General features: G+C 40.3%; 1 protein-coding gene across 3 annotated transcripts in view; it reads right to left on the bottom strand.

The window, feature by feature from the left end:
• Positions 1 to 615: 615 nt before the first annotated feature.
• Positions 616 to 16,919, bottom strand: part of LOC116332039 — a 42,013-nt gene continuing 25,709 nt past the window's right edge. For 2 of the 3 annotated variants that reach the window (XM_039610219.1, XM_039610220.1), the window contains exons 23-35: positions 15,980 to 16,018; positions 15,746 to 15,886; positions 15,364 to 15,452; positions 15,226 to 15,249; positions 14,311 to 14,839; positions 14,105 to 14,167; positions 7,973 to 13,891; positions 7,759 to 7,867; positions 6,557 to 6,655; positions 3,532 to 3,801; positions 3,067 to 3,168; positions 2,858 to 2,979; positions 616 to 2,101 (exon numbers count right to left, since the gene is read on the bottom strand). In XM_039610219.1, coding sequence (XP_039466153.1) covers positions 2,018 to 2,101; positions 2,858 to 2,979; positions 3,067 to 3,168; positions 3,532 to 3,801; positions 6,557 to 6,655; positions 7,759 to 7,867; positions 7,973 to 13,891; positions 14,105 to 14,167; positions 14,311 to 14,839; positions 15,226 to 15,249; positions 15,364 to 15,452; positions 15,746 to 15,886; positions 15,980 to 16,018 — 7,590 coding nt within the window. In that variant the 3' untranslated portion in view covers positions 616 to 2,017. The remainder of the gene's footprint in view (positions 2,102 to 2,857; positions 2,980 to 3,066; positions 3,169 to 3,531; positions 3,802 to 6,556; positions 6,656 to 7,758; positions 7,868 to 7,972; positions 13,892 to 14,104; positions 14,168 to 14,310; positions 14,840 to 15,225; positions 15,250 to 15,363; positions 15,453 to 15,745; positions 15,887 to 15,979; positions 16,019 to 16,919) is intronic. The other variant, XM_031754893.2, reaches the window with a different exon arrangement.

Raw genomic sequence — 16,919 nt, 5'->3', positions numbered from 1 at the left:
AGGCCAGCATGGCAGCCTGTCCAGGGGTGTATCCCACCTTTTACAGCTGGCAGGTTCCAGCCCATAGTGGAAGAGGGCTGGTTGGATTTATGAGAATATTTATTGCATCTTCTGTAATGTGCGCAGTTCTAAAACAGTCAAATACAAGAGTCATGTGGTAAAAGCATTTAATATGTGAACTCTTCTGCCTACATTTCTCCTTGTACAGGAGGAGCTTTACACACAGGGCAAGTTAGATGGTAAATGGATCAACTGGTGCATACATAGCACACATAGCACCTTTTTTCTATACCCAAGCACCTTATCTAACATTCATGTATACACACTCTCCACCTCAGGCTTCAGTATCTTGCCAAACTGGAGTAATTGGGGAATCCGTCTACCAACCGTACGGGTAGGTAACTCAATTTATCTCCTGAGCCACAGCCACCTCTGTGATCCAAAGGTCACCGGACTGAGCTAAGAGGCAGAAATCATAAATTTGGTCTTTAAAAGAGTAAATAAAAAAGTGGATGTATACTTAAGAGATTACATTAGATAGACTAAATTGTTTTCTAGTAATTGATGGGGATGAAACAAGAGCTAAAAAGAAGACGTGAAGTGAAAATAAAATGGTTGTGTTTGGTTGTGTGTTTAATGATATTAAACTCAGATGTAATACAGTATTAATACAATTAAAGGTTTAGATAAATATTTATGGCTACACAAATCCTATATACTATTTTAATAACTATTACAGTATTTAAGAATTCACTCGTGTATGTTACGATATCTTTGTGAACAACATTTAACAATAGAAGGAGCAGAATCGAATAAATGACAGAAATATCTAAAGCTGAAAAAACAGGAAGTGTTTTATTTTCCCCGAGGTTACACAGGAAATGTGTACAGATATTTCTGTAGTGACTTGCGGGGAGAAAATGTTGCGTTTAAACTGCACTGATGTGCATGAAGATTTACAGGGTGAACATACCATAGTTAACAGCTTTGACATACAGCAAACCAATCATAAAACAATATAGTTGTACTCGCTCTCTCTCTCACTGAAAGAGGAAAAAAAAAGTTTGTTAGCTTTGCATAAATCTAGACAGCATGCTTCTCTCTAACAGCAGCAAAGTACATGAAGCTGAAAACTGACATCCTTTCTGTTTCACATGACAAACCAGTGGAGCATTTTCCCCATCAGCATGTTGCGAGTTTTAAAACACGCAAGGGGTGGATACAACTGTAAACATGCACCCCGATTAGCTAAAGAGTGAAAGGTGGGTAATCTTCCTATCTCCCTCTTAAAAATAACCAACATTTAGTAAAAAAACATAATGTTTTTGTTAGCAGACTTCCCACAAACTTCTATACAACTGAAACCCTTCTCCAACCAGAGGAGTCTCTCCCTGCTGCCCATTCACTGAAATGCATGTTTAAGGCACTTCCACTTCATTTGTGAACCCAAAGGCTATGCCCATCTTTAATACGATCTAAGGTATTTACAGGACAGTAGCCAAACTCAGTTAAAGAAAATTAATGGATGTTACATGTACTTATGTATTAATTTCAACCAGGGGAGGAAAAACTACGTGAAAACAAATACATTATTTAAAAATTAGAATTTATTGTTATTGTTATAATTAGAAACAAAAAAAGATCTATAACCAACCTGAGGGCTTTGACCCAATAAAAACGATATGGACAAAAATACATTTACCTTGTGTTAGTAGCTGTTGAGGGACGTAGCTAATGTCATGTGACAAAAACTGTGGACGACGCAAAAAAATTTCCTCATGGTAGATGTTCCATGAAAAAAGCGGCAGAAAGCGCTTAGTTATTTTTCTTATAAGAATATGTTCATGAGGGCTAATTATTCACCTGAAACTGTAAATTTAAAACTTGTCCAGTGGTTCAACACGCAGACAAGTCATTCTCCCAGGTTTCACACACTTGAGTCACTCCTCACCAAGTCTCAACTACACATGGTTTTGTTTGCACCTCTCATAAAAAACAGGAAAGAAGAAAAAAAAATCTAGTTATATTCATCCTTAACAGAGCCTTGATAATTTCTTGTCGACATTCTCGAAGGCCTCGGTCGAAGCTTCTGTTGATGTTTCTGGAAATAAAAGAAAGGGGAAAAAGGTGAGACCACTTGTATGTTTTTGTGCAGTCACTCATTTACAAAGCCTCAATAAGAAAGACCTTTAATCACTCATCTGCCTGCTTTCCTGAAGTGTTCAGGCTCCCACTCTTTCCTTTACATCACTTCCTCTCTCTCACGCCAGTAACTCAATGCTAACATCTTGGCTTCCGTCCACCTTCTATGAGCCAGTCAACCGCCCCTCTGCCTGCTTTAAGCCTCAGACCTCCCATACTTACATGGCCTGGCCTGTATTTATATAGCGCTTTTCTAGTCCCTAAGGACCCCAAAGCGCTTTACATATCCAGTCATTCACCCATTCACACACACATTCACACACTGGTGATGGCAAGCTACGTTGTAGCCACAGCCACCCTGGGGCGCACTGACAGAGGCGAGGCTGCCGGACACTGGCGCCACCGGGCCCTCTGACCACCACCAGTAGGCAACGGGTGAAGTGTCTTGCCCAAGGACACAACGACCGAGACTGTCCGAGCCGGGGCTCGAACCTGCAACCTTCCGATTACAAGGCGAACTCCCAACTCTTGAGCCACGATCTGTCCGAAGCAGCTACACTCTGGCGCTGGAGGTCCTGTCCAAGCTCCAGTCATTACTATGATGGCTCACTGGAGTCTAATCACCTAAAAGTTTACTAAAACAATTCTGTATCTAAATAAATCACATTCAGTTCCTTCAGATGATCTCTCCTTATTGAAATGAATTTGTGGGTACCTTCAGGTTCACCTGGTGTTTCTGGCTTCTGCAGTGGAGGTCCGTAGCATTTTGCTCATCCAGGTAGAAAATGGAGCAAAGGTTACAGAAAAGCCCCATTTTTTGGACCACATGCTCATCACCTGAAGAAGACCAGAAGCATACAAAGTAACTTATGAGAGAAAAGAAAGACTTGAAATTGACGTCATTATTTTATGTTTTGTTCTCACCAAGGGACGCGTCAGCATCCAAGTTGTCTGTGACGTGAGGAGACTGAGAACAAGATCGTTTTGCTTTGGGTTCAATAAGTGCTCTCCTTCGTTTACTGATGGCTAAAGAAGAAGAAAATGACCAATAAATGATATAAAATGACTGCAAATTAAACTGCACGTTTTATGATAACCAGTTTATAATTTTACTTCTCTAAGTTACAGCTGCTCAAATGTCTTGAAGTGTAATATGATTAGGAACTTTTGATGTACTAACTTTAACTTCACAAGTTCCAGATTATAAAATGTGGCTGTCTTCTGACAGAGTGTGTTAGGAAAAACACAATATAGACACCGACTTAGAATAAAACAAAACAGCATCCAACAAATTCTAAGTGGAAAACAACCATCATCCACTTCAGTGAAATATAGTGAAACATTTTGGTTTAAAATCAGCACATTTTGAGGTAAAACAGCTTATTGTACCTTTAACGTCACTCCTGCTCGGTCCTTCCTGTGTCTGGTTATCAAGATACTCAGGCTGTTGCTGTTGCCCAGCAGAGGCAGCATCAACATCGGGCTGGCTCTCTGGTTTCTCCTCTGTTTTCTGGCTGTCTGGTTTGTCGTCACTTGATAGTACAGATACGTTTTTGTCCAGTGACGAGGACTCGAGTGAAGCGGCAGGAAGTGATTCTGTTTCTGCATCTTCTCTCTCGTGTGTTGCATCCCCCTTTTTCCCTCTAACAGATTTTCTCACTGCAGTAGAAGAAAAAGAAATACTTGAGATATATGCTTTAGTCCTCTGACCAGATTGTGCAGTTTTGTGCAAAATTTACAGGCAGCAGTCTTCAGGAACACTTCTCCAGGCTTCTTGATGAACATTCAAAGCTCTTCTTCAGATTTGGACTGCCTTTAGATCAGGGGTGTCAAACATAAGGCTGAGGGCCCAGAATCGGCCCAGGAAAGACTCAAATCTAGCCCGCTAGATGTCCTTCTGATGGCAGCTGATTATGGTCTCCTATCCATGCTCATTCTTCTTGATCTTAGTGCGGCGTATGATACCATTTCTCACAATATCCTCCTGAACCGGTTAGCATCCATTGGCATTACTCATAGCCCCCTTGTTTGGTTTGCCTCACATCTTTCAGACCGCACTTAGTTTATACAACTTAAATCCCACTCTTCAAGTCTCTATCCCTTTTCTGCTGGTGTGCCCCAGGGTTCAGTATTAGGGCCTCTTTTATTCATCAGTTACATGCTCCCTCTTGGTCATATATTCAGTTTTTTCATTAACATTGAAAATTCTCCTACCTTTCCCTCCCCCCAGGTTATGAGTTTGGGTGTCATACTTGATAATACTCTTTCATTCCAGTCTCACATTAATTACATAACCCGGTCTGCATACTTCCACTTACATAATATTAACCGACTCCGCCCCTTCCTTACTCCCCATGCTGCTGCCATCCTTGTCCATAGTCTTATTACATCCCATATTGATTAGTGCAATTCCCTCTTATTTGGTCTCCCTAAAAGGTCCCTTCATAAACTCCAACTTCTTCAAATTTCTGCAGCTCGGGTCATAACTCGTACTCCGTCAAGAGCTGATATTACCCCAGTTCTTCAGCAGCTTCACTGGTAGCCCATAGAAGCCAGGATAAACTTTAAAATCTTACTTCTCACATACAAGTGTATCCATAAATCTGCTCCTTCCTATTTGTGTGACCTGCCTCATATCACCACTGTCCTCATCTGCTATTCATCTGACTGTTCCATCCACATGTCTTACCATTATGAGGAACAGAGCCTGCAGTTGCTCTGCTCCTCGGCTCTGGAACTCTCTTCCTCCAGCCATAAGAAATATAGACTCTTTTCCCGTATTTAAGTCACAGCTCAAAACATGTCTGTTCAAACTGGCTTATTCGCTTTAGTGCTGATTTTATCTGTTGTCAAGTTCTGTTTTGCATTTTTAACTTATTTTATGTATTTTATGACTATTGCTCCTTTTAAGCTGGGCATACACTGTGCGATTTTTTCAGTCGCGTTATTCAGCTTCTGCTCAAACTGCACAATTGACTCGCAGGGATTATAAGTTCGCAGGTCGAGATTCAGGGTCTCACACTATACGGCCCGATGCTCTGATGTGACCTGAGTGCTCACACTGTGCGTCCATAAAAATGAAGGTTATAACAGAAAATCTGTCGCTCGCTCTCCCTCTCTGTCTTTCACTCACACAGACACGCACGCCACCACCATCAACTTTGCTAAATTGCTAATGAAAAACATTGATCAGGCAGCTGTGATTGAGCAGCAATGTAAATCCAACTATTTTCACGGTTGTCGTGGTCGTGATAATTTTGTGAGGCCACATCGAAAAGACTCAGATGAGCTTTCCAAAGTTCTACAAGTGTCTCCATCGCTTGTGTCCAGATCACAGGCTGCACTGCTGTGCTACTCCGTCTTTTTCACCGACATTTATGCGTTTGCGCGTGTGCAGTGTGAGCGGCTGCGGTGACACCCTCACGACGGTCGTGAGGATTTCAAACAGGTTTGAAATCCTCCCGACCAAGCGATTGATGATCGGGAGCTGGTCGTGAGGTGTTAATCGCTTCTCGTTACCCCATGTATACTACACGATTTACGACACACGATGAAGGCGAAACTCGGGCCGATCACCAAAACGGTCGCACGACTCAAAAATCGGCTCAAAATGGGCCAAAAGTCGCACAGTGTATGCCCAGCATTATTAATTTTGTTCTTTTGTAAGGTGGACTTGGGTTTCTGAAAGGCCCCCTCAAATAAAATGTATTATTATTATTATTATTATCATTATTATTATTATTACTACTACTATCATAAAAATTTTTCCAAGTATTTTTCCAAAGACTACAATAGAAATGTTATCCACGGTACATTTTCTGTGAATTACACATCTATCATGTAGTTTCATGGGTCCAGCCCACTTAACATCAAAGTGAGCTGTATGTACCCCATGATGAAAAAAAAAGTTTGACACCCACACTTTAGATGATCCCACATTCCTTAAATAATATTAAAGTTCAAGCTCTGGGGAAGCCAATCCATGACTGATAGTGTTCCACCATGTGTTTTTCTACCCAGGTATGATTTTACTGCCGTGCATGTGCAATCATTGTGATGCTGTCATGAAGCTGTTTCCAATTTGTTGATTTCCAGACAGCACTGCGTGGTATTGCATTACAACTGGTTCATCACATGACTAAGGTTCCTTTTTTTGTCCTTGAATGATTCATAAGTCAGTGTTAAGTGGCTTAACAAACAAACAACAACAAAAACATTCCACTGAAAATGGTCAGGTATAAAGACTAGACTAAAAAATCAGTGAATAAAAGCAGCTGAAGTCAAAAGAAAAACTTTGAAAGCCTAGGGAACATTTACTCAAGATTATTTAACAAAATTACAAAGTATGAAGAAATGAGAAGTGGCTCAATATTTCTGCACAATTATGTAAACCAGAAAGCTGTGCTTGTGTTACCAGGGATCTGTCTAGTCCTCTTCCTGGCTTGGCCACTTGTCCTGGTTCTAACGGCTTTCTTGTCCTTGTCTTCATCTCTTTTCAAGTTCACATTCTCCTCTAATATGAGATACAAAAAAAAAAACTCACATTAATGCAAAACAGTTTACCATTTTTTTTAGTAAATTTATGAGTAAACTTTGATGACAATGATATATATATATATATATATATGTATACACACATCATTGTTTATGCCTGCTTATCAAACCTACCATGTACAAACAGTCATGTGAAACGAAGTTTACACAAGACTTTGTGCTGTCCTTTGAAAAACTATGTACATTCCATGATTCAATCACTTCTACAACCAGCTTTAGCTGAACTGAAGGAATGAGGGTGACTTCATCAGTCTCTCACATTGTTGTGGGAGAAATTTGGCCCACACCTCTGTTGCTTCAGTTCAGTGAGGTTGGGGATATACATTTATGCACAGCATTCTTAAGGTCCCCACACAGCATTCCAATCAGGTTGAGGTCTGGACTTTGACGGGGCAATTGCAACACCTTGATTGTTTTCTTTGTCAGACAGTTTTAGATTTGCTGCTGTGTTTAGGATCTTGACTCAATTTTAACCAATCTTTAGCTCTTGTACAGTTGCCCTCATATTTAACTCTAGAATATTCCGGTATACAGAGGAGTTCATGGTTGACTCTGGGAATGCATAGTGCCCAAGGGTTGTAAAAGAAACCCAAAGGTGGCACTATGCATTATTTCCAAAAATTTCCACTGTGGTCTTTTCTGTTTAAAGGACATTATTCCACAGGTCGTATGATTTCTTCAGATGTAACTTGACCATGCACCAGAGCATCAAACTAAACTTTAGTAAAGGAGGTCACACCTGCTGATGACTAGTTAATCAACTGCATCTAATTAGAAACTTGTTGCCTGCTGCTAATTTATGATTTTTTTTTTTATGGAAGCAGTAAGATTACAGTACTTAGTGCTTTTAGATGAAAGCATATCAGATGATTATACCCAACTAATCAAAAATACACCTTGGTAGTTGCAGTAAATTATGTTTTATGACCACAGAGTTGTAACATATTTAAAAAACTACAGTTCTTAATATTTATAGAGTTCTTCAAGTCGTTGATCCATCATGTAGTTGACATCTAAACCTGTTAAATTTAATGTGCTCTGCGAAGACAGACTAAGACAAACCTGCATTGTCATCACGTTTGCGTTTATTAGATCTTGAGATTTTCTGAGCCTCCTTTTTGACACCCTTCTCATTCTCATCATCCACTGCTTCATTCACATTTGATAAAGTCTAAAAAGAGAAAACCAAAATGTTTGGCATCAAGATTTATGTTATCAGAACAAAGATTTCTCGAAGAAAGAAAAAAGTTTGCAACAGTTTAAATGCTAACATTACCTCTCGGTTTAAGGACTTCACTGACTGGCTATCTGGGTTGAGTGGACAGACCTCATGTCCCTCCTCTTCTTCTTCACCAATCTCATCCAAAGTGACAAACTCCTGCAGCTCATCCTCCGTAATCTCCCTATTCCACTCTTCTCCCTCCAACACACATTTCTCTCCACCCTCATCTGCCCCTACCTCATCCAGAGTCACTAGCTCAGATGTGTCATCCAAAACAGTTTTCTCAATATATTTCCTTGGTCTTTCCAACCTTGTGTTTTCTGAAGTTGCAGGTTGATTATTCCTAACATCATCATCTTTCGCAGGGTGCATTTCATAGGTAGAGTCCTCCCTTAAGTCTTTTATCAAGGCATCACTCTTTGTTGTCAGTGTCCTCTCGGTCGGTGGCGCTCTCTCTTCATTTTCTCTATTTTTCTCAGGATCCTGTTTCTGGGAATCTACAGCCCATGTGGTTCTCCTTCTTACTGTAGTCTTGTCTTTTGTTGGGACTTCTTTAGCCGTTCTTTCCTTTCTCCCACTGGTAGATTGTGCTGTAATGGCTGAATTGCTGTTGTCAGTCACTACTGCCTCTGGCTTTTTAGATTGTTCTGTGTATGCCAGTTTGACCTCTTTGTATCCTCTAGCAGACCTTCTACTATCAGATCTTTCTGCAGTAAAAGCATCTTGAACTGATTCATCTTTATCAAAATTTACTTTCCCATGAATGATCTTTTCAGTGTCCTTGAGAATATTTTTGTCTTTTTCTGTAGTGCTTTTCTTTGTTCTTGTTTCATATTTTTTCACCATCTTGTCCTCTTTTATTGGTAATTTCCCCTCCTCTTCACTTTTAGATGTTCTGGTCCTTGATCCACTTGTCCTTGTTTGTCTATCATCTCTTTTAGCTTCATTGGATTTCTCTGTTCTTTTTTCCTTGTTGTCTGCCTCCAATTTGGTCTCTGCGGTTGCTGGCTCATCTTCCACAGAATCAATCACCTGGTAAGCTTCTTCCTCTTCTTCTGTGGCTTCTTTAGATACTTGGGTGCTGAGGGTTTCAAGTTTTTGGTTATCATCTTCTATTTCAGTCAGATCATCAACCGAATCCAGTATCTCAAATGCTTCAGTAGCATTTGTTGAAGTGAAGTCTTGACCTTCAAGGTGCTGTTTTATTTCATTTCGAATTGTATATTTGATATTGTCTAAAATCTGAGAACCTTCCCCATGCAATGTGTGGCTTTGCTTAGGTCCTGGATACTTGGTTTTAGCACAGGCATCTTGATTTCCATCTTTATCCAGTTGTTCTTCTGTTTGATCATCAACTGAATCAATGACTTGGTAAGTTTCACCATCTTCCTCCTCCTCCTCAATACATTTTCCGACATAATCCCCTGCTGTAATGCCCTCTGCTGATACTTTGTGGTCAGACTTTGCTGAGGTTTTTTTCTCTGATTGATTAGAATATTGAATCTTTACAGATGCCTCAATATCTGATGTTGATGCCATCTCTGACAAATGGGTCTTGTGGCCTGAGGATACAGTGTGTGGTCTTCTGGCTGGAGATTCTGTCTTGCGTGGCTGTGCTCTGCGAAAAGGAGATGCATGAATTTCGACAGGCAGCGAAGAAGAGAATAAAGGTGTCTTAGTGGCCTGAGCAGATTGCATAGATATGGTATTGAATTTGGTTGGTTCAGATGAGCCTTTTTGTTTTTTTGGTGACTCAGTGGTCAAGCCTAAAGACAGGGTGCTTTTCTCTGAAGCTTCGGTGGACTTGGATTTGGAAGATAAAGCTGAGTTCTTAGACTCTTTCGAGGATCTTGTTGAGATCTGCTTAGCAGAAGATGAAACATCTGAGTTTTGTCTTTTTCTTTTCTTTCTAGAGTTCTGCTCAGATGAGGAGGTGCCTTGGTTGTCGTCCACATCCTCAACAATTTCATCAACAGTGACAAAACTCTCAAAATTCTGCTCATCAAAAAGGTGGATGTCTGAAGAAATATAATCATCATTATGACTATCAGTTGAATCCAGTATCTCAAAGGTTTGTTTTTCAGTACCCTCTTTTACAGTGTTGTCTCCCTCTTCAAGAGCCTGTTTTTTACCTTCTGCAATTAGGCTAGCATCTTTGGAGGCTTTGGATGATTCCTCCAAAAGCGTTTTTTCATCATTCCCCTTGCTTCCATCTCCACTGCTCTTTGCTGCATTTTTGTCAGAAAGGTCCACTACCAGAATCAAATCTTCAGACAGCTGCTTTACTGTAGAACTTTCATTTTTGGCCAAAGGATTGGGCTCTTGAACTGTAGTTATTTGGTCTCTGATATCATTGTCTAGCACTTTGCGAGAAGCATCCAATCCAATTTCACTGCACTCCTTTAAACAGGTGTCATCATCATTAACACTGTCCAAGACCTGAAAACCTCCTTCATGTAATTCTTGGCCTTGCTCAGGTCCAGGTGTCTGACTTATCTCCGACTCAATTTCCCCAGCAATGCCTTTTATTGAAACTTTGTGATCAGACTTTACAGGTACACTTTCTGTAGGGTTTGGTTCTTCTCTATGAAGCTGATGAGTCTCTATTGTTGCCCCAACTAGTGCTGTCAATGTCAGCTTTGACAAATGAGTCCTAAAACCTGAGGATGAAGAATAAGATGCTCTGGCTGGAGACTTTGCCTTGCTCGACATCCTTTTCTGATCAGGCGAAGCAGGAGTTTCATTTAACTCTAAAGAGGTCATTTTGACATTAGAAGACAAACTGCTTTTCAAAGTGGATTTCCTTGTCTTAGATGAGGAAGGTGACAAAGAACCTTTCAAGGATTTTAATGATGTTTGTTCGGCAGAGGATAGCACATCTGTGCTTTGGTCCTCCCCCGAGTCATCAAAAATCTCATCAACAGTGACAAAATTCTCCAAGTTAAAATTTTGCTCATCAAAAAGGGCGGTATCTGAAACAAGTTGGTCATTGGCGTGATCATTAGCTGAGTCCAATGCCTCAAAGCCTTCTTCTTCAGTACTATCTGGTGAAGCTTCTTTGATGCTTTGGTGTTTAACATTTGTCATTTGTCCAGAGTCTTTGCAGGCTTCTCCTGAAAGCATCTGTTCTTCTTTTTCTTTCCCCCACCTTCCATCGGCCCTGCTCCTTGAAGCTTGACTCTTACTTGCGTCCAGCACTTCGTTTCTCTCAGCCGAATCTTCAGCAACAGATTTATCGGAATTATCTACTTGAATCATATGCTCCTCAGACAGCTGTATCAATGTGGAACCTTCATTTTCAACTGTTTGAGTGGCCTCTTGAACTGTTGCTGTTTGGTCTTCAGTTACACTGTCTAGTGCTTTGAAAGGCGCATCCATTTCCATTTCACTAAACTCCTCGGGACTTTCATCTTCAATACTGTCCAAGACCTTATAGCCATCTCCAAAGCATTTCTGGCCTTGCTCATGACCAGATGACTGGCTTGACTTTGACTCAACAATTTTCAAAGCAATGCCATCGGCTGAAACTTTGTGGTCAGATTTTACCACTAAACTCTCTGTTGGTTTTGCTTGTTCTTCATTTGGCTGACAAGTCTCAACTCCACTTAGAGCTGCTTTTGATGCACAGGTCCTAAAACCTGGATACAAAACTTGCAATGCTCTGGCTGGAGATTTTGGGTTACTTGATGGGGCTTTTTCCACAGAGGAGGCAGGAGTTTCCATAGCCATACACAAACTGCTCCTCACAGTGGCTTTCATTGACTTGGATAAGGAATGTGAGAAAGAAGAATAAGTTGCTGAGCTCTTGGAGTCTTTCAGGGATCTTGTAGAAGTCTGCTTTACAGGAGATGAAACATTTGAACCTTGCCTTTCACTTTTCATTCTAGAGTTCTGCTTAGATGAAGCAGTGCTTGGGTGGTCTAAGGCCAAATCTTCCACATCATCAACAATTTCATCAACAGTGACAAAGTCCTCCAAGTTGAAATTTTGCTCATCAAAAAGACTGGTGTTTGATGAGGCATGGTCATCAGTATGATCATCAGTTGAATCTAATATCTCAAAGGTTTCTTGATCAGTACTATCTGATAAATTGTCTTTCATGTCTCCGTTGTCAGCATCTTTGAACGCTTTGCAGGATTCTTCTGAAAACATTTCTTCTTTTTCTTTTCTTCTTCTTTCTTCTGTTTGGCCTCTCGGGCTTTGGTTGCTACTTATAATTGACATTTCAATTTTATCAGCTGCATCTAGAACTGTAGATTTATCAGAATTTTCCATTATCTGAATCTTGTTTTCCTCAACCACCCTTTTCTCTGCTGAGTCTTCATTTTCAACCAGGCGATCATCCTCTTGAATGGTAGTTACTTGGTGTTTAGAAACTCCATGTAATACTTGGACAGAAGCATCCAATCCAATTTCACTCCATTCCTTTGAACAGGTTTTGACTGCATCTGTATCGCTCTCCATGACCTGACTGTCCAACTCATGCAGTCGATGGCTTTTCTCGGGTCCAGGTGACTGCCTTGACTCTGACTCAACAGAACTTGTTTCTTTGTGCAGCTGATGTATGTCAACCGATGCCTCAGCTGCTGCTGCTGATGCCATCTTTAATGAATGTGTCCTGCAATCTGAGGATGAAGTATGCAGTGCTCTGGCTGGGGACTTTAACGAGCTTGGGTGTGTTTTCCTGCAAGTTTCAAAAGACTGAGAAAATGAGGAGCTAGAAGTCTTACTGACATTAGAAGACAAATTTCCTTTCACTGTGATGTCAGTTGGCACGGGTGAGGAAGAAGAGGAGGAAATGTGGGAGCTTTGCCTTTCTCTTTTCCTTCTAGAGTTCTGCTTATGAGAAGAGCAGCTTTGGTGGCTGAAGGCTGCTTCTCCAGCGTGGTCACCAATTTCATCAACAGTGACAAAGTCCTCTAAACTGAAATTTAGCTCATCAAAAATATGTGTTTCTGAAGAAACATGGTCATCAGTGCTATCATCAATTGAATCCAATATCTCAAAGGTTTCTTGCTTAGCACAATCTGCATTGCTTGACATGTCTTTGTTGACTTGTTCTTCAAGAGACTGTTTTTCAACATTTAGGATTTGGCCCAAATTTTCAGAGGCTTTAAAAGACCTCTGCATTTCTTCTTGTGTTTGTATGCTCCTTCGAGCTCCCTTGATCCTTGGAGTTTGGTTCATGCTTGAATCTAACACATCCTTATTAGTGGCATCTTCTTGAGAGTCCTCTTTAACTATAGCTGCTTGGTCCTCGGTAACACTATCCATCACCTGGTACGAGTTGCCTGGCTCTTGTACAAACCCAGATAAATTGGTTTCAGTGCCATCTTGGCTTTCGTCTTCATTCATCTGTTCATCCGTTTGGTCCTCAATCGAGTCCAGGATTTGGTAATCTTCAAAGTCCTCCTCCTCAGGATACTTGCCAGAATAATCATTTCTGCATACTTCTTCTGTCCTCTCCTTCGACTCTCTGTGTATGCCATTGTTAAAATCAATTTCTAGATTCTGTTTTTGGCTTGTCAACTCTAACCCCTGACTATGTGCAGCTGAATGTATAGCTACAGATATTTCTGTTCCATTTGTCTCCGTAGTAATGCCCTCTGCTAACACTTTACCAGACTTCCCTACTGCACTTTCTGTGGGTTTTGCTTCTTTGTCTCTATGAAGCTGATATGTCTCTACTGTCACATCTGCTGCTGCTGCTGTTGATGCAATCATTGATGAAGAAGGCCTACAGCTGGAGGATGGAGAATGTAAGGCTATCTCTGGAGACTCTGGATTTTCTGGCTGTGCTGTTTGGCAAGGGAAGGGAGGAGTTTCAATAGATTGTAGAGAAGAAGAGACAGAGGTCCGGCTGACACTAGAAGATGAGCTGCTCATGGAGTCGTTGAAGGACCTTGTTGAGATCTGTTTTGCAGTGGTTGACACAACCAGGCTTTGGTTTTCTATTTCCACTCCGGAGGTCTGCTTAACCAGTTAAAGAGATGAGTTATTTTCCATTACATAACTGAGCTTTTTTTTTTTTTTTTTTTAAACAAAAACTAATAAAAGGGACCACAGAGGACTGTCACTAATAAACTCTAAGATATATTATCATCAAGTATAGTGGGTTTGATTCTATATACTGTATGTTTATGCATGTATGCAGACCAAATTTGAAGCTAGAAGTAAGGAACTCACCTTTTCTTCCATTTTCTCTTTATCCATGTCGCTTCTAGAGGTTGCTTCTCTCTTGCTGGGGCTCTAAAAAGAAAAAAAATGCTTACCAATTTACTTGAACAAATTGGAAATGCATTAACCTCACAAAAATATGACAGGTCATATTTAGAAAAATATTGGCACTTTGGAAATACACATTTGGCCACATATTCCAAGCCAGGTATTACCATTTTATCCACACTCTGTGTCTTGGTTCCTTGAATCAGTCTGGGCTTGTCAGCATTAACATAAGGAAGTTCTTTGATCGTTTCCTTAGACTTTGTCAGACTTGTGACTGGAGGAGCAAGGGTAGAAGCAGCTGAAACAGTTCTTCCATCAGCAGAGGTGACTGAAGTTACTGGTGACCCTTCTTCCCCTACCCCCCATTCTGCCTTCTCTACATCCTGACTAGCCTGAAGAGCAATGGTGGATGTTATAGTGATCTCAGTTCCTGGTTTATCACTGGTTTCTTCCATTCCTTGGTCACTTGTTGCACTTTGTCCTGTTGTGAGAGACTTAGAAATATTGGAACTAACTGATACTGCTGGTTGAGCAGAACCAGAGGTACTGGTTTGCTGAAGAGTTTGCGGCCCTTTATCAGAAAGAGAAGGCTGTGCTCCACTTATCACAGTTGGGAACTTAACATCTGTGGTGTCCAGTTCAAGATTTACTTTAATCTCACTGGAGTCTTGGAGACGCTGTTTTAGGCTCTTCAAACTAAAATCAAAAGCAGAAAATCTTTGTTAGTTGCCCAGAAAAAACAAGTTTGTTTTCACAAAAATGGTTACACGTAACATGTTACAAAACAGAGAAAGAAACAAATATCATTTCCAATTTCTTGTTCAGCAGTCATTAGCTTAAGAAAGATTTACATAAACCGCCTCTTTTATTTCTCCATATCTTTTAGAGCCAGTTCATTACAAAAATTACAGAAAAAAAAAACAGGAAACAGGAAATCATACTTCACCATATGAGATTATTATTTTTCCGTCCAACCAAGAATCCCCAAACCCAAAATGTTTAGTATTAGAACTGCTTTAACTTCTACAGGAGAAGCTGCACCCAGATTCAGGAACTGACTTATTAGAAAGAGAAATACTCACGTTTCAATACGTCGAACTTTATTCCTGTATAGGGGATAAAAAAGGAGAGGGTCAAAGGGTCTATTTCCATAACAAATAAATACGTAATTTATTCTAATAATTTATTCATCTCTTCCCCTATTTTAGTGAAAGTCATACCAAATTACATTCGTAGATAAATGTTCATTTGAGGCAATCTTCTCCAACACCTGTGTTACACGACTAGATTGTGCCATCTCAATGTAAATCTGAGAATAGAAACAGTCATAAGAAAAGCAAAAAGACAAGGAAAAGGTTTCTTAAAAAGTGATAATAGAAATCTAACAATTCTTATTGGGGTTTTTTTTACTCGTTCACACTTTAGTTTACCCAAGCAAAGCTGCAGTATTAACTACAACATGACTGAAAATGGAACACATACATAGATGAGAACATAAATGCGAAATTTTTGCTATAGCAATCCTGACTGAAATAAGTAAAACTGTTAATGCAGTCATGCAACTGAAAACACGGGGGGGAAAAATGTAGGCGTATGTCGTACCCTGTTAGCAAGTGGCAAGAATCTGACAAAAGAACCACTGGATGCCACCACTTGCATGACCATCATGATGAGGTCCACAGATGTCTCAGAGATCTCCACACAGAGCAGCCGCTCCTCCAGAGACTCTGAATCTGGAACATGCTGAAAAACAATGAAAAGCTGCTGTTAAGGAACAGGAAATTGAAAGACTTGTTTTGGATGACTACAGATCTAAATAAGTGATAGTTTACTTACAATATTGCTCCATTTCATCAGATTTCTGTATACGACCTCCTACAAAAAGATTTTAAACGATATTGTCACGCACATTGCTATTCTGTAAATTCAATTATCCAACTCATAATCAGGGTGTTAATGTGCAGTAAACAGCATTTAATACAGTTTTAGAAAATGTATAAATTATGTTACTATATCTACCATTTTGAAAAATGATCCCCCCCAAAATTGTGAAACACCTCCCCATCCCAAAGGTATAATTGAATTTTATTTTTTTTTATATAGCACCAAATTACAACAGCTGCCTCAAGGTGCTGTAAGGTACATTACATTACATTTTAAGGTAAATCAAAGTTTATTTCTATATTACATTTTAAAAGACAAACATCAAACATCAAAGTGCTTCACAATAGTACCGCAATGTGGGTAAAATTCGGGGCAGAGCATAGCAAGTAAAACAAGGTACAAATAATACAATTACATAGTGCAATGCACCGGATGAAAGTCAAACTAATTTGCGTCAAATGCCAAATTAAACAAGTGGGTTTTTAGGCGTGATTTAAACAATTGAATGGACTCAGACGTGCGGACATCAACTGGGAGACTGGGGTGGGGTGGAGCAATTTTTGGCGCAGTGTGTTTTGGGGTTTGAAAGCCACAGAGACACGGTGTTTGGAAAAAATGCGTCTCAACTGTTCCGGTACTCCATGACACGTACCAGATCACTACGGGTTTTTGCTTAGTCAGCGGTTGTCCTTCTCTCCTGGATCGGCTGGAGCTTTCTTTAGGCGCCTTCCCAGCTTTGACAAAAGCCCAGCTGGGATAACCGCATTTACTCAGGGCCTTCTTATTGTGATTTTCTTCTGCTTCCCTGGCCGCTTTGTCTGTGGGGATGGTGTTCACTCTGTGTTGTAGCGTCCTGATGACACCTAATTAATCCTTGGTCTACTCCAAGGAT

This window comes from Oreochromis aureus, linkage group 3, assembly GCF_013358895.1.
Source record: "Oreochromis aureus strain Israel breed Guangdong linkage group 3, ZZ_aureus, whole genome shotgun sequence".
NCBI classification, from domain to species: Eukaryota; Metazoa; Chordata; class Actinopteri; order Cichliformes; family Cichlidae; genus Oreochromis; species Oreochromis aureus.
The sequence above is the reverse complement of the archived record's forward strand: the minus strand, read 5'-3'. Positions and strand labels throughout refer to the sequence as shown.